General features: G+C 41.2%; 1 protein-coding gene across 1 annotated transcript in view; it reads left to right on the top strand.

The window, feature by feature from the left end:
* The window catches only part of SGPP2 (sphingosine-1-phosphate phosphatase 2), a 31,143-nt gene that overhangs the window by 11,059 nt on the left and 1,711 nt on the right, over nt 1-18,373 (top strand). Inside the window, exons 3-4 of the mRNA XM_081910520.1 lie at nt 13,833-14,012; nt 15,095-15,184. Of these exons, the coding sequence (XP_081766646.1) occupies nt 13,833-14,012; nt 15,095-15,184 (270 nt within the window). The remainder of the gene's footprint in view (nt 1-13,832; nt 14,013-15,094; nt 15,185-18,373) is intronic.

Here is an 18,373-nt window from a genome sequence, read left to right as displayed (position 1 = left end):
CATTTTATTCCTTCAGTTTTCACATGGGTTAATGCTTGTTGCAAATTTATACATCTCTGAAATGCTCTCCACACTCCGTGTTCTAAAGACAAATAAACAAACCCACCTTACCATGTAAAAATGGAGGTCATATGATCCTCCCATGCAGCTGTACCCACTTCAGTGACAGACAGTGTAAACTGGCCTTCATATGCTGTAGCTGAACTGAACCTGGCAAACCTTGCTTTTTAAGTTGAAGTATTCACGTCAGTTGGTTGCACTGGCTCTCCCTCATCGATGATTTTAGACTTGCTAGCTTTTCAGGAGTTTTAGGTCCAGGCTTTCTGGAGGACTGTATTCACCCATACACACCTGCCTGGGCTCTGAGATCTTTGGGTGAGGCCCTTCTTTCAGTCCCACCACCTTCATAGGCGAGCTTGGTGGGGATGCGGGAAAGGGCCTTCTCAGTGGCCGCTCCTAGCCTTTGGAATTCTCTCCCTAAAGAAACTAGACTGGCTCCCTCCTTGTTGTCCTTCCGCTGGCAAGCAAAGACAATTTTATTCCAAAAGGCCTTTGGGAACTGTTTTTTAAAGGAAGGAAGGAAGGAAGGAAGGAAGGAAGGAAGGAAGGAAGGAAGGAAGGAAGGAAGGAAGGAAGGAAGGAAGGAAATAGCTTTGCTGTGCTGTACTGTTTTTGGTATCTATATTTTAAAAGGTTTAAGTTCTATTAGATTTTAATTACTTTTCAGCTATTATCTTTTGTACGTTTTTAGCCTTTTGTATTTTATCTGTGTTGTTTCAATTTGTATAAGCCACCTTGAGTCTTGCTCTGGGGGGGGAGATGGGATATAAATAAATGTTATTGTCATTGATGTTATCAGAACTGGACACTGAACAGTTTGGGATAACCGACTGAAAGCAGACAGTGAGCTTTGCCCCACACTCTGTATTCATTCTCCAAAATCCACATTCATGCCCCTATTTTGAAGCTGCTTAATAATATAATTCTTGACATAAACTTAAAACTTTTTGCAGCTGTGTGTAGTAGTGACCTCTGCTGGAGCCTGCTGGGTGTTACTAAGAAAGGCCAAACTGATGCATGGAGTGTGTTTCACCCTCTGTTCTCCCTCTCCCTTGTAGTTCAGGTGCTTTTTGGAAAATCTCAAACAGAAAAGATGAGGGGGAGAGACCAATACGTTCCATTTTTTTGAGTAAGATGCATTACTTTAGGCAATATCTCTGGGTCCAAAGGAGAGTGTCTCCCTGCTAGAAATAGACATTGTTTTCATTCTCTGCATTCTGAAGATAATATATAGATACCTTCAGTAGTTTTCCCCAAGGCTGGGTGCATTAGAATGGCCATTCTTTGGTTAACACACAGGCAAGCCAGTTGCTTAATTTGCATGACAAAAAGCATGTAGAGTTGTGGCTCAGTGGTAGAGAATCTCCTTTGCATTCAGAAAGTTCCAGGTTCAATTCCCTGCATCTCCACATGGCATTGGGAGAGAATCCAGCGTGAAACCCTGGAGATCTGCTGCCAGGCTGTGTGGACAATACCAAGCTAGGAGAATTGATGGTCTAACTTGGTTTATGGCAGCTTTCTAAGTTTCTAATTTGGGGGGGGGGCATTTTTAGGCTTGTTAGTATATCACAGCGTTTAAGTCCTGGGAATGATGCAGTAGCCACTTCCACCTGAAAACTATATTTCTGCTAGAATTAACACACACACGAAGTGAATTTATAGGTAAGTTGTGTTTGACAATGTTCCACGCTGCCTGGTATTGGGAAATGTTGCTGCTGCACTCTTGCATGCTCCTCAGATAATGCCATTTGACATTCCAGAGCAAAAACTATGAAGTCTGCCACTTGGGGAGACAAACCTAAAAAGTATTTTGGTGTGTACTTGCTTTCTCACACCAGCCCTGACATCCTCTGCTTCAGGAATGTCTTGAAAACCTCAATTTCATAAGGACGTGAGAAGAGCCTGATAGATCAGGCCAACAGCCCAACTAGTCAGGATCCTGAACTCACGGTAGCCAACCAGATGCCTGTGGGAATCATGCAAGCAGGATGTGAGCCTCAGATCCCTCTCCCCCCTGCAGTTTCTAGCAAAAAGGAATTCAGAAGCATTACTGCCTCCCATGGCTAAGAGTCATTGATAGCCTTCTCCTCCATGAATTTGTTTACTCCCCCTTTAAAGCTCTCCAAGCTGGTGGCCATTGCGGCTTCCTTCCAGTGGGAGTGAGTTCCATTGTTTGTGAAGAAGTTCCGTATTTTTTGCTCTATAAGACTCACTTTTTCCCTCCTAAAAAGTAAGGGGAAGTGTGTGTGCGTCTTATGGAGCGAATGCTGGCTGCACAGCTATCACAGAAGCCAGAACAGCAAGAGGGATTGCTGTTTTTCAACGCACTGAGATTCAGATTTTTCTTCTTCTTGTTTTCCTCCTCCAAAAACTAGGCACATCTTGTGGTCTGGTGCGTCTTATAGAGTGAAAAATACGGTACTTCCTTTTATCTGTCTTAAATCTCCCAACATTCACAAGTTCCAGTGTTATGGGAGGGGGGAGAGATTTCTCTGTGAACTTCCTCTATGCCGTGCATCATTTTATCAACCCCTATTGTGTCGCCCCTCACCTTGTCTCTAAACTGAGATGTCCCAAATGCTGCAAGCTTTCCTCATAGGGAAGTTGCTTCATCAGCTTTCATCAGCTTCTTCCAGTGTTAACTTGGACGTTATATATTGCCTCATTCTTCACATGGCAGGAATGGTTCCAGCAGGTTTTTTAAGGGAAGCTGAGGTTCTGAGCAAGTAACCTAAATGGAATGAATTGCCATGCAGTTTTCCAGTTACATTGTTGATCTTATTTGACTGCATTGGCTTGGCTAGAAGATGCAAAGCAGTCTTTATTTGTACTAAATTAAGACTAGTGTAGAAATATGTAGGCTTTAGAGATTTGCAGCAGCACACACCCCTCCAATGCCTTAACAGGCATGTATCTAAGTTTTGACAGTTCTTTAGCAATTTGCAAATTGGGTGAAAATAAGAGCGCTTTGCTCCAATCTCCTTGATTTGTTTTATTGGAGGCAATAAATCTGGTTTTGAGGGATCTGTAGTTGGGGAGGAAACTGAATGACAAACTGATAAACTCTGAAAAGCAGGTGGTGTAATATATATAAATAACACATTAGTATGTGTCCCAAAGTTAGTTTACTGGAACACTCATGGATCAAGGAAGTTGGTTTTCCCATTGCCAGGTTGCACAAGGAAATACAAAGAACAAAACTTCTATTCAAAACAGGCTTATAAATTATGTGGGAGAAGGATTTTCCACCTGCTTAATCTCAGTGGTACTCAGGTACACCTTGTAAGCAGATTGTTAAGCTATTTGACTATAATGGTTCTGCATATTATTCAGAACCTGCGGGGACAGGAATTGCTCCATAGCAGGAATAAACCTCCAGTTCTCGATCTTTGGCTTTCGGAGTTCTGCCCAGGCTTCACCCTTCTCCACAACATGCCCAGTTCTGCACACACTGTGAGGGCTTTTACCTGACTGGACTAAGAAATTTGTGGGAGGTGGTCTAGAAACCACACTGACCTTTGTGTATGAAAAGTTCCTCAGGAGGGAGTGTGGCCCTGAGGCTGGCAAAAATTCCACACACCTCCCTGCTTTATAGATTTACAAATGCACACCAGCATGTGCTGCCAGCTCAGGGACACAAGCAGCATATATATGTATTGCATATATATTGAAAGGCTGAGCAGTGTGGACTTTGGCAGGGGAGTGTCTGGTGTAAACTGATAGATTGCAGAAAAACAAGATGCCTGGCAGTAACTGGTGGAGAAATATTAGTAGTTGGATGATTTATTCCACCCCACCCCACTCCAAGAAGACCAAGAGTGTCTCTACAAAGTGTGCACTGAGGTTTTTTCCAGCATTTTCATGATTGATCTCATTTTTGCTGTTCAGAGCATCTGTTCCGACCCCTCAAAGATTTCATCAACAATGAATGTGCCTCATTGTATTCAATCATTAGATTTTAAAAGTGCGTGCCCTGCTTTTTGATGTAAAATACAACCATTGCAACTGTGTCAAGAGCAATTTTGACACAAATTTTAAAATGAGGCTTGTCTCAAAAGTACTATTTTACAATTTTACAACATGCAGAGAATAATATGCATAAACAAATCAGAGAGAGGAGCTGAGGGAAGTATTTGGTGGCTGGGAGAGGGAAGGGGGAAATGTAATTGGTTACATTTGATTTATAATTTGATTTGTTAAATTTGTTTAATAAAAAATACTTTAAAAAAGTACTTAAAAGCCAGAGGCAGCAATGGAACTAAGCATTCTTTTTTAAAAGCAGGATACAGAATTAGAACAAATGTTTATAAAATAAAAGACTCTAGCACGCAGGATTGTTGAAATGTGTGTGTGTGTCCCCATATTGAAAACCTTGTTCATAGGACTCCTTCAAAATAAGAATTAGAGCTCGAGGACCACGGAATCCAAGCTGATTGTGTGCTGGCCACTAAATTCATTTCTACAAAATCCCCATTGGGAGTTAAATTACAACTGAACATCATCTATCCGTACAAATACAAAAACCACTGCATTAGTGATCCTTCCCATTGATCTGTACTGGTAAATGGCATCAGGCTCTTCAGGTGGGCATGCTCTGTGGTTTTTTAAATAAGTCTCATAATTATGAGGTCAGATGATAAGTTTCCAGAAGAAGTCTCTCAAAATTTCAAAAGAGCTTTCTAATAGAAAAGCATTTCACAAACTTGAGAGCATCAATACATTGCTTCCCCAAGGAAGAAAAGAACCAGCAGTTTGCTAATAACTGTGGGTTCTCAAATAATCCTGTGCATTAGGTCCCCTAATTACAACTGTGTGCTCCAATTTTGTATCGTACTTGGAATATTTAATTCCATTTGCCTCTGGTGTGTGTCACTTCTTGGGGGTTTTAGAGGAAACCTGACATCATGCGGTCAGTGTAATTGCATGCAGCCACAAGAGGAATTCCCACAGCCTCCAATCGCTAGTCAACAAATGCACCCTGCCTCAAAGCCCAGACAGTTAATGCAGAGAAGCGGACAGAATTCCTGGAGAAAGGATCCCAGTGCCACGTGGCTGCTGGAGAAGGGATGAAGGTCCAAAATATTATTGGATAGAGCAGGGGCAGCTAACACCTGGCCCAGGAACCTGATTAAACTCTCAAGCAAAATTTTCCAGCACCCCAAGATCTCACCAGTTTTGCTGGTGGTGATGAAAAACGAAACAAAAATAATAAAGACACAATGTTGTGGGGCAAAAGGTCTGAACTTTTCTGAGCTTGGAGAAAGATGCAAATTGCACCTTTCTGGGCCACCAGGTAGATCATTTGAGAAAATAAGAGTTGGTAACTGGCTCTCCTTGACTGATCTACAGTACTTATGTCCCTGTGTGTACACATGTGCAAGAGTGTGGTGTGGCCATAGCTACTTGTGGCATGCAGTTTCCCAGAGGGTTGACCAAGGGGAGATATGGTCCTTGAGATAGAGGCAAAGAATTGGGAAGGGAACGGTGCCACTAAAAGAGTAGTGTGTGGGACCACAAGAATTGTGCTATCCGTGGCGCGAACGAGGCAGTGAATATGTGGTGGTTAAAAAGTGCTGGAAAATCTATCGGGAGAAGACCATGAGGAGGAAAGGCATCTTTCAAGTTGATGTGCCACTTTTCTGCCATCGTTGGTAGAATCAAGGCAGCTTAATAGAAGGTCATAAACACAATGGAATAAGAACTCCTGCAACATGATATAATATAATTAATGGCAATGCAATCAGGAGAACAAGCCATTCTTACAGCAATAGGAAAAGCAGAAGATCTGCTCTACCTATCCACCCACCCAAACATTTGCACAAGAATGAAGAAACATCTGGGAAAAGGGGTGCATCTCGGAGTATTTTAAATTTATTTTTGAGACTTCGTTAAACGAATCCCGGTGATTCAGCAGCACTCTAATTAGCCATCTTGGAGAGCACATAAACATCTAAATGCAGCTGTCTTCTGTTACAGTAAATGTTTCTCTCTCTAAAATTAGGCCCACTTCCAAGTGGAAAAAGCCTTTGTGTTGAAGGTTGCATTTGAACGCCGACTAATTGGTTAAGAGCCTATAATTCGGTATTGGGTAGGCAAGGAAGGAGGTTGGGTGTGTGCTTCCACTGCTTGGATTTGAAATCTGAGACCAAGTAATTCCTTGTATGGATTAGAAATTTAAGTATATAGGAGTTGTGAGAGAACATGAAACCAAAGGTGCAAGCATCGTTTATATCTAAAGTAACACAAAAGTGAGGGGGAGGGAGCAAGAAATCCCTCTCACTCCAAACCCAAAATAATTAAAATAAGTGAACAGGGAAGTTCTGCCACATGTCTAACTTGACATGCTCTTTTACTTTTTTACTGGTACTCTAAATTATGGACTATATACCAGATTTGTTTCTTATCTTGGGCTAGCAAAATGGTCCAATCACATTTAGGCTATCTTCATATATATTTCAGAAGTTCAGGAGCTTTCCTCTCTATTTCTGCTGAAAGAGGAGAGAAATGTCTTGCCTTTTGTATTCCCATACTCCCCCCCCCCTTTGTTTACTGTAGCACCTCTTTCTCCTTCTGTTTCCTAGATCTATACTTTGACCACACCACTTTGTATCTTCCCCCTCCTCTAAGCTTCCAGTCTCTTCCATACGTACAACACTTCCTGTTTTTAGATCTTGGGCTGCAGCTTTCCTTGGAAATGAAGGAGTTAAAACTGAGCTCTAACAGGAAGCAAAGCATTGCGAGGTGTTTCTGTGCTTTACTTCAGTTTTCTAAATGCTGTGCAGAAAATTAGTCATGCTTTTCCCCCTCAGTTTTTGTGAGTCACACAATTTTAATCCCCATGCATTGCTTTGAAATTGTCAGCCCTGCTATCTTGCACTATCCATTATGTTTCCATTTTGCTGCTGCGGTAATGGGACCAAGAGCTCTAAATTCACTCTCTTCCAGAGCAAGAAAAGAAGCATGAAAAGCATACTGTTTGTATTCTAGTTGCTCTTTAAAAATTCCCCCTGTAGTTGGTTTGTATGGGTCAAGATCTGCAATGAAATAAATAATAATAATAATAATAATAATAATAATAATAATAATAATAATAATTTATACATACATACATACATACATAAATACATACATACCCCGCCCATCTGACTATCTGACTGGGTTTCTCCAGCCACTCTTGGTGGCTCCCAACCAAAAGTTAAAAACACAATAAAACATCAAACATGAAAAACTTCCCTAAACAGGGTTGCCTTCAGATGTCTTTTAAAAGTCAGATGGTTGCTTATTTCCTTGACATATGCTGGGAGGGTGTTCTACAGGGCAGGTGCCACTACCGAGAAGGCCTTCTGCTTGGTTCCCTGTAACATCACTTCTCACAGTGAGGGAACCACCAGAAGACCCTTGGTACTGGACCTCAGTGTCTGGGCTGAACAATGGGGGTGGAGACGCTCCTTCAGGTATACAGGGCCAAGGCCATTTAGGGCCTTAAAGGTCAACACCAACACTTTGAATTGTGTTCGGAAACGTACTGGGAACCAATGCAGGTCTCTCAGGACCAGTGTTATATGGTCTTGGTGGCCACTCCCAGGCACCAGTCTAGCTGCCGGACATCTTTTTTAAAAAAAAAACCTTTGACAGAAAGTCTTTAAGAAGAAGAAAAGAGAGACCTGGAACACTAGCTATAAATAAAAATTGTTTTGAGAAAGAACATAAGACTCTTCATATTTGCAAAATCACCATCAACTCCATGGGTGATCATGGACAATTCTGTCCCAAGAAAACATTCCACAGTGAGAAGACAGGGGGTAGGAAACCTCAGGCCTGGGGGCCAAAGGTGACTCTCCGGGCCTCTTTACCTGACCCGTAAGATTCTCCCCAGGCCACACACTTTCCAAAGTCACACTCCCTTCACTAGCCCTACTCCCCTTGTGAGTTTTTTGTTGGCTGGGATGCGTCCTCAAACTCGCATAATGATTGCCTCAGCACACGTTTTGTTTGTGTGTGTGAAGAAGCCAGCCTACTGTCCAAAGGCAGAATTCACATTTTGTTGCTCTGCCCTCTTTTGCCTCTGGAACCATCCCCACCACTGGCATGTGGTCTGCAGAAGCTTGCCCCCAATGAAATCAGGTCCCACTAGCTGGAAAAGGATTCCCGGCCCTGCTAATATGGTTTTCAGGTTTTGGCTTGTAGAGTGACTTAATGAGCAACAGTTGGATTAAAAAGTTAAAAACAAACCTGTCTGGCACCAGCATCTAATTTTGTACGACCATCCCCAGGGATGGGCCTTCATGTGCCAACTGGCATACAATTCCTGCCCAGAATTCATTCCTTGTATGGAAGTTTCACACTCTTTCAGGACACACAGTAGGTGCATCAATAGCAGGTTGTGCTTCTATAAACCATTCATTGCTCATGCTTTCAATTATTACTATTAATTCAATTTATATCCAACCCTTCCATCCGTCGGAGCCCAGAGCAGCAAACATATAAATAATTGTGATATTAAATGGGTATTGTCTTATCTTGACTAAGCCCTTATTATTAATTCTGCTTCTCTCACACACCAGACCCCCCCAAAAAAAAATCTGCCCTCAAGAGTGGCATTTCAGGTCTACTTTGTCATGAGCAAGAGTCACTTGGCCATAGTTTTCTTCCATACCATTCCACAGCTTTTTAGGTGAACATGCATGAAGATTTGTCCCCAAAATTGAGCTTACTAGCAACAATAAAGCATTTTTAAAAAGAAAGAAAGAAAGAAAGAAAGAAAGAAAGAAAGAAAGAAAGAAAGAAAGAAAGAAAGAGAAAGAAAGAAAGAAGTATTATAGAAGCTACTCAAATGCATCCTTAAAACAGTCTTCACAGTTGCCAGGAATCATCAAATGCCTGAGTAAACAGAACAGCTTTTTGATTCTCGCCCCCCCCCCAAAAAAAAATCAATAATTAGGAAGACAGACAGACAGACCTTATCAGGGAGAGCATTCCACAAACAGGTAACTACCATTGAAATGGCCCTGTCATGCCATGGTCAACATCGCCTGGGCAGCCCAGTTGTGCGATATGAGTGCATCTTAAAGCTATCTTACAAATTAGTGGCCTTAAAAAAGCAAAGACTAAAGCCAATGGTTTTCCCAGTAGTTATGTATGGAAGTGAGAGCTGGACCATAAAGAAGGCTGATCGCCAAAGAATTGATGCTTTTGAATTATGGTGCTGGAGGAGACTCTTGAGAGTCCCATGAAAAAGATCAAACCTATCCATTCTTAAGGAAATCAGCCCTGAGTGCTCACTGGAAGGAAAGATCCTGAAGCTGAGGCACCAATACTTTGGCCACCTCATGAGAAGAGAAGACTCCCTGGAAAAGACCCTGATGTTGGGAAAGATGGAGGGCACAAGGAGAAGGGGATGACAGAGGACGAGATGGTTGGACAGTGTTCTTGAAGCTACCAGCATGAGTTTGACCAAACTGCGGGAGGCAGTGGAAGACAGAAGTGCCTGGCGTGCTCTGGTCTATGGGGTCACGAAGAGTCAGACACGACTAAATGACAACAACAAAGCCAATGGCAGCGAAAAGATGTTGCCGCTAACCAAACTTGTGACATCAGCTTTTGAATTCTCAGCCATCCAACAAAATACAAGAAGTGATTCGCTTTGATATCATCGCTGGCTACGTTGTACGTGACAGCGGTAGTGAGCCAGAGTACTGTTCACTTTTTAAGTGTTTTGACTCCCAGTGTCTTGTCTTCAACCATTCTGCAGTTGTGGTTCTGAACCAGAACAGTCGCTTCTTGTTCAGCAAAACACATTTGTAAAAGTGAGGACAAAATGATGACAGAAGAGCATTCACACAAAAAGCTAAAATTCCCCCCAAATATGCTGATGTGACCTGATGAGAAAAGACCTAGTTAGCCTTTTGCTATGATCTTGACCTCGTGACCCAGTTGAAAAAGTCACTACAGGCACTGTCCGTTACTAAATGTGTCCCATGGTCATCAAAGGAATTGTAACACTTCAGAAATGAGTGATTCATGCAGGAACTGAAGGCAAAAACTGCAGTTCATGGGCCTTCAGTCTTGATTTTGGGATAGGGATGGGGTGTTCTTCAATAGTTCTGTGGCCTTCACTGCTGCATGTGTGAGAGCATTCTGGGAAAGTTCCTTGTACATGACAGCCAAATATTGACTCTTTAGCACCATGTCTCTATTCTTTAAGACCTTCATAGACATATTTAATCAAGATTTAATCAACTTAAAAGGAGCTGCTTAAAGGCAGTATAATATATTTGGGGTTTTAGCTCACCAGGGAGGATTGTGAATTAAGCACAAAAGGAGGCCAGGAGGAGTCTTGGAAATAAAAGCAGGAAAATGATAAGAAACTTATCCTGGAGGGGGATATCTGAGAATGTATAGGGAGTCCCAAGGAGAGAGAGATTTCATACGGTGCTTGGTAGGGAAGAAGCAGGGAGATAGAAAACATAAATCCCATGGATAGCAAACCACTTAGAACCTCTATGCCGTGCATCATTTTATCAACTCCTATTGTGTCGCCACTCACCTTGTCTCTAAACTGAGAAGTCCCAAATGCTGCAAGATTTCCTCATGGGGAAGTTGCTTCATCAGCTTTCATCAGCTTTTTCCAGTGTTAACTTGAACGTTATATATTGCCTCATTCTTCACATGACAGGAATGGTTTTAGCAGGTTTCGTTCATGAGAAACTGAAGTTATGAGCAAGTAACCTAAATCGAATGAATTGCCATGCAGTTTTCCAGTTACATTATTGATCTTATTTGACTGCATTGACTTGGTTAGAAGATGCAATGCAGTCTTTATTTGTACTAAATTAAGACTGGTGTAGAAATATGTAGGCTTTAGAGTTTTGCAGCAGCACACACCCCTCCAATGCCTTAACAGGCATGCATCTAAGTTTTGGCAGTTCTTTAGCAATTTGCAAATTGTTGCCACATGGGTGAAAATTAAAGCGCTTTGCTCCAATCTCCTTGATTTGTTTTATTGGAGATAAGAAATCTGGTTTTGAGGGATTTGTGTTGGGGAGGAAACTGAATGACAAAGTGATCAACTCTGAAAAGCAGGTGGTGTAAAACATATATATATTTCATTAGTCTGTGTCCCAAAGTTTACTGGGAAACTCATGGATTGAGGAAGTTGGTTTTCCCATTGCCAGGTTGCATGAGGAACTACAGAGAACACAACTCCTATTCAAAGCAGCCTTTTTAGGTGAAAAGGGTAAAATACCTAGGGGTTAATATAACAGCCAAAAATCTGAGTCTATTTAAAGATAATTATGAAAAATGTTGGTCTGAAATTAAGAGAGACTTGGAAAGTTGGGCAAAGCTGAAGCTTTCTTTGTTAGGCCGAATTGCTGCAATTAAGATGAATGTGCTGCCTAAGATGTTGTTCTTGTTTCAAACATTGCAAATTGTGGACAAAACAGAGTGTTTCCGGAAGTGGCAGAGAGATATTTCTAAATTTGTCTGGCAGGGCAAAAAGCCCAGAATCAAGTTTAAGATATTAACAGATGCAAAGGAAAGAGGGGGCTTTGCCCTGCCAGACTTAAGGTTGTACTATGAAGCCGCAGCTTTCTGCTGGCTAAAGGATTGGCTACTTCTTGAGGACACTGATGTGTTAGATCTGGAAGGTTATAACAATGCTTTTGGTTGGCATGCATATTTGTGGTATGATAAAGTTAAAATTAACAAGGCCTTTAAGAACCATATTGTCAGAAAAGCAGTGTTTAATGTCTGGACAAAATATAAAGACTTACTGGAAAATAAAACACCAAGGTGGCTTTCACCTTTGGAAGCTAAGGCCCGAAAAGGAGCCAATATGGAAGCCTACTGGCCAAAATATTGGGAACTGTTAGAAAAAGACGGAGACAATTGGAAATTGCAGAGTATGGAGAAAATGAAGGATAAAGTGCGAGACTGGTTACATTACGCTCAGATTAAGGAAATTTTTAAAAGTGACAAAAAGTTAGGATTCCAGGTGGAGAAATCGAAGTTGGAAACAGAACTGCTAGAACCTAAGACCAAGGTACTTTCAAGAATGTATAACTTGCTGTTGAAATGGAATACACAAGACGAAATGGTTAAGTCTGCTATGATAAAATGGGCACAGGACATTGGGCATAATATTATGTTTGAGGACTGGGAAAGGTTGTGGACCACTGGGCTGAATTTTACTGCATGTAATGCTTTGAAAGAAAATGTAATGAAAATGATATACAGGTGGTACATGACCCCAGTTAAACTTGCCAAAATATACCATTCGTCAGATAACAAATGTTGGAAATGTAAGGAAAATGAATGAACATTCTACCACCTCTGGTGGACTTGCCCTAAGGTGAAGGCCTTCTGGGAAATGATATATAATGAGCTGAAAAAGGTATTTAAGTATACCTTCACCAAGAAACCAGAGGCCTTCCTCCTGGGCATTGTCGACCAGAAGGTGTTAAAGAAAGATAGAACATTTTTCATGTATGCGACAACAGCAGCAAGGATACTACTGGCTAAGAACTGGAAAACTCAAGATCTACCCACACTGGAAGAATGGCAGATGCAACTGATGGACTATATGCAACTGGCGGAGATGACTGGCAGAATCCGAGACCTGGGAGAAGAAAGGATGGAAGAAGATTGGAAGAAATTTAAGACTTACTTACAAAAATATTGTGATTTAATGGAATGTTAAGAAGGATGCTTGGTTATAAATAATTGGCCATCACTAAAATAGATCAGGAATTGAAGATAAGAGAGATCAAAAGAAACAAATTTGCAGGAGAATTATTTTATTGTAATCAAATAAGCGGTCACAAAATTTGGAAATAAGATGATAATTTGCATGACAAAAATTTATTAATGATGTAAATGGGAGCGGGAGGCGTGAGGAAGTTCAAGGATGATATGAAATTTTGTTAAAGCAAAGTAATATTGTTGATTATTTTTTATTTGTAAAAACCCTAATAAATATTTATATAAAAAAAAACAAAGCAGCCTTTTTAAAGTATGTGGGAGGAGGATTTTCCTCTTGCAGTGAGATGTGCTAGCATAAATTGTTATTTTTTCTGGTCTTTAATAATGCAGCTCTGCATGGCTTGCCATATCTTTACCCAAGGCATATCTTTGCACAAGAAACTAAGTTCATAAAAAGTGGAGCCCCTTTTCCCCCTTTTAAAGATGAAATTTGCTCTTTTGGTTTTGATGGTTTAGCATTTTTAACCTGCTTCTTTCTATGCACTCCAGTAATATTTCCTGTTGTTATTTCGTTCACAGCAATATAAACTACAGAAAGCCAGAGGTAAATTATGCAACTATGCTGGTGTAACTCCAAACTCCTCTTTTCCAAACAGGAGCAGGGGCTCAGCCAACCCAAGCCTAGCAGAGGGGAAATAATCCCTTAAAACAGAGTTTGACACACACCACTTTTTCCCAGTATAACTTTATCTGGGTTACTTAGTCACATGTCTCCCCCCCCCCCAATGTCTTGTCTCCACCATTCCCCTGGAACATCCCTTTGTAGGATGTCAGCTTTGCTAGCTGAGCCCCAGTTGAGCTGGGATCAAGGAGCTATGCTGGCATATATCTGGCTGAGCTGGAGATATGCCTATATGCTGGTCTCAAAAGTACCATGCCAAGATGACAGGAGTGAATTGCTGTAACTGAAAATGTGGCTGAGACTTGAGAGGGGGTTGCTACTTGGGTGAAAGGTGGGATATAAATGAAATGAAATAAGCACATCTCTGTTATCTGTGTGCTGTCTCCAGGTGGTTATGTACATTGGCCAAGTCTCTAAGGACCTGCTCAAGTGGCCCCGCCCTTGTTCTCCACCTGTTGTCAAGCTAGAAAAAAGGACCACTGCAGAGTATGGAATGCCATCCACACATGCAATGGCAGCAACCGCCATCTCTTTTACATTTGTGGTTACAACTGTGAACAAGTACAAGGTAGGCATGCAGTGTGGTGTACTGGATAAGGCAGAGCTTTCCAAACTTTTCGTGTTGATGACACACTCTTTAGACATGCATCATTTCATGTCACAGTAATTCAGTTTTACTAGCAAAATGGAGGTTAAACTAAGCCCTTTCCTGCCCCAGAAAGTGTAGCCTCTCCAAAAACTCTGGCTTAAATCTAAGAAGTGTAGGCTTGGTGTGTCTCCTTTCTCTCCCTCCCACACAGTCTCAAGCAAACTTGCCCCACTGATCTGGTCACACAGGGGCAGCTTTGGCTGAATCCAACATGATCTATAAGCCTTTCCCCACTTACTCTGCAGCCAGACCCCACATTCTACACGTTCATCTGTATAATAGCATCATGACCACTTGGTTTTCAAGCCATGACCTAATAGTTTCTGTTATTTGCCTTTTCCGGTGATCTGAATCTCTCTTTCTGGGGTGAGCTTTTCGCTCAGATCATTCCTAAGGGTTTATAGCTAATTTATTTGTTTGTGCTGATGTGAAGTTAGAATATTCTGTTCCATTTGGCTCCTGTCTGCTATTCTGTTACATAACCATACAGTTTGGAGACCTTATTTAGGAGCCCTTCACAATTGAATTTTGTATTCTTGACTGACTTTGCCATTTGCAATTGTGGCTACATCCACTGCTTGGTTCCATATATTTATATGAACAGGTCTAACAGCACAGGTCCAAATATGGGGGTGAGGTCCTCTTCACTATCTGTTGTCTTCTTCATCCAGTGTTGTTCTAAATAGAGTGCAACTTTTGCATTTTCCATTCCTAAGGCTCAGTAGCACCTGTGGAGGTTGAAATCTTTATCCTTCTCCAACAATTGTAGGTGATGAATTTATTCTAAGGATAACATTACAAATTATCACGGCTAGATATTTCAGTCCAGGTTGTTTGGAAACATTACTTGAATTCATCAAACTTCTGATATTCCTGAATGCGGTTGGTTCTGAATTAGAATGGCCTGGCCATTGATAAAAGTCGGATGGTGCCTTATTTGATTCTTTGTGATATATGCAACTGCTATTAATGTTTCTTTCACTCCCCTTTTATGTTTACAGTACCCACTTGAACTAGGACTTCTGGGAGCCTTCTTATTTTCAACTCTGGTATGCCTCAGCAGAATTTACACTGGAATGCACACAGTTTTGGTAAGGTCTCTCCTTAGTTTATTGCCCATATATTAGGGATTTATGTCCTGAATCATGAACATAAACTAGTACACGTTAAAAGCAAATGACACAGAAAAACTGCCTAAATCGTAGTTAAGCCCTCTTCTAGAAATAGCACATAAACTTGCAGCTCAACCTATTCTGCATCCATTTTCTCTCCTTTCGACCTATCTTTTCCATGCAAAGCTCATGTATGTAACATATAATAAACAAGTAAGGCTGTTGTCATGTTGCAGTTCTCTTGGTGGCTGACAGGTGGCTGCTGCAAATAAGAGCATGATGGTAGACTTCTGATAGCTGTTGGCCATTGGCTGAGGAGGACAGAAGAAGGTGGGTATAAAGAGAGGGAGGGGTGGCTTTGGTGACCTCTAAATGGAGCGGGTGGGGTAGATGGGGTTGGTAAGTGAAGCAGAGGCACAGCCCCTGGTTTATAAATAATACCCTATGCTTGAACATCATCAGCCTCTCTCTCTTAAGCACCATTCTTTAGGCACCTCTTGTATTTACTGTAGGTGCCCCTTGGGGCAAAGCCTTACTGATAGAATTAAGTACAGTAGCTTGTTGGCTTAGTGGTGAGCTGGACTTTCTGCTCCTCCTTCTCTCAGGGCTACAAGTATTTCTGGTGACTGGGAAGGGCTGCAAAGCTGGGTGATTTGCTTGCTGGAATGACTCATAGTATGTTATATGACTATTCCTACATGTAGCGTCTTTCACTGAAAATTAGGCCTGATGTAGTTTATGTAGTGAGAAGAGGTGTGCATTATTTTTCACAGTGCCGCTAGCTGATTCTATACCATGAGCCTCCTGGATCACACATGACATTTGCTTGTTTACCTCATCCTCATCAGGCACATTGGTAAAGGTCTTGACCTCAGTAGATCAAACCAATAATTTGAAAGGGAGGATGTCTCCAGTCTAGATTTAACTAATGACCTAAAGTCAGTCAGTAAAAATTCTCTGCATATTTCCCTTGATAGTCAGTGATAAGAAGAGACTTTTCTAAATTCAGATGGGGTTGGTGGTAAAGAAGAGAGAAGCCTTTGTTGACATTCTTGAAAGAACAAAGCTACTTTAATTTGGGTGGGGAGGGGAGTCCCCTCCTTTCAATAGATTTAAATTATATGTGAGATTTTTTTGCTATCACAAGAACATGAAATACAGTGCAGTCCTGTGCATGCCTATTCAGAAGTAAGGTCCATTCAATGAGACTTAGTCCCAGGTAAGTGACTGTTGAATTGTAGCCTTAAAAGATTTTAATATGGTTGCATAATTGGTTTATATATTTTTTGTAAATCACTTAGAGGCCTACTGTGGCATTTAGCAGTATATAAAATAATAAAGAATAATAATAATGTAGCAGCAAAAAAATGTTCTACAATTTAAATCTATTTGAATAAACTTAGTTATCTGTATCTAATGTAGATGATTTCTTGAATCTTGTCCTAATTCTAGAATAACTTCCACTCTTCTTTCACAACACCCTGGAATGTTGTAGATTCCAGCATCATGGAGGATGTAAAATGGTGGACTGACCATCAACACAGTTGTTGTTACTAACACCTACAGTGAAAAAAACAAAACCAAAAAATAGCAAAATTGGAAGTCTGTGCTAATGGTGAATTCTATCCCTGAGAAACTGTTGGAGAGATTCCTGTTTTGCTTTTGCCCTAAGAAATTCAACGATGCCCACAATATAGTTGCATCTGCACCCAAAGATGGAGAATTTCAAAAGGCTGTTAGTGCATAGCTCTAGGGTAAACCACTTGGAGGTTCTGTTTACCATCAAGTGGTATATACATTTTGTTTAAATAGTAAGTAGCATATTATTACAAAAGTTGGGTGTCACCCCCCACTCTCTACCGAGCCGTAGCAGAATTTCAGGTGGGTTCCAGGTGCTCACCCAGGGTCTGTGCTCCTTTGAAAAATTGAAGATGTGGTGGAGATGGTCTTAGCTTTAAGAAATATGATTTATTCACCTATTTACACCTTCAGTCTGCATGGAGAAAGTTGAGACCTTACAGCATGGTCATCTCAAGCAGGGCTTCTTTCCCACAGCAGTGCAGTTCTGGAGTCAGAGGCATCACAACCAGTCAGCCTTCAGCCAACCGTCCCAAGATGGATGCAATCTTCCCTTCAATACTCCAAATAATCAAAATCAAAATTTCTAGGGTTTAGCTCCCCCCCACACCCTGCATACCTATAACAATATTCTTCATTTTACATTCACCATGGACTGCAGATGTGTTGACATGATTTTAACATTTTATTCTTCTCGCATGTAATTGACAGTAGCTGAAGTCCTCAAGTCTAAATGGTTCTTTCTTTCTTTCTTTCTTTCTTTCTTTCTTTCTTTCTTTCTTTCTTTCTTTCTTTTTTTGCTTCTCTTAATAAATTCCACTCTGACCTGACAAAGCTGGTTTCAGGCTGCTCAGCAGCAATCCAGACTTCAGTGTTAACATATGTTTTTGCCTGAAGATGCCTGTGCTGATCTACGGAGAGGCATAACTTAAATCCTTTGAACTGCATTCATCTACTTTTGCGATGCTTTTCTCCTTAATCTTTTCATTAATAGAGCTTCCTCCTTGTGCAAAAGTGGATGAAGGAAACATAATCCTCCTTTGAAATTAAGAGATTTAACAGATTATGGGCGGGGAAGGGCTTGGCATGAACAGAAACCTGTTGTTTAAACTTGCTTTAGATGCGTTCCTGAAACTATTTGCTTCAGTGAATTTGTCGCCAGTTTTTATTTGGGGTTTATATTGATGGTTTCATTGTCCTTTGGCAAGCAAAAAGAATGAAAATATCTATAGGGTTCTCCATGTGTACGGTGTGCACCAGAGGTGCCAGTATTTAGGCACAGATATTTTTGAGTGAGCACTGTCAACGTCACTCTGGTCACTTCTGCCCCCTATCCCTGCCCCACACACAGCAGGAAGAGTGCGTCAGCAATCACACTTTGCTTTTACAAGGGCTCTGGGTTAAAGTCAGATCTGGTAGACTTGATGTGAGCCTTGAAAAGCACCCAAGAGACAGAAAATGCAAAAGACTCTGATTCTTCCAGCTTTCTTCTTCCTTCAGCTGCATGCACTTTTTCAAGGGAGAAAAAGCTAACACCTTTGTGCTGGTACTGCAGTAGAAGTTTCAAATATGACCATAAACGCAATAGCT

The sequence above is a fragment of the Podarcis melisellensis genome (genome assembly GCF_964234715.1).
Source record: "Podarcis melisellensis genome assembly, chromosome: 5".
NCBI lineage: Eukaryota > Metazoa > Chordata > Lepidosauria > Squamata > Lacertidae > Podarcis > Podarcis melisellensis.
The sequence above is the reverse complement of the archived record's forward strand: the minus strand, read 5'-3'. Positions and strand labels throughout refer to the sequence as shown.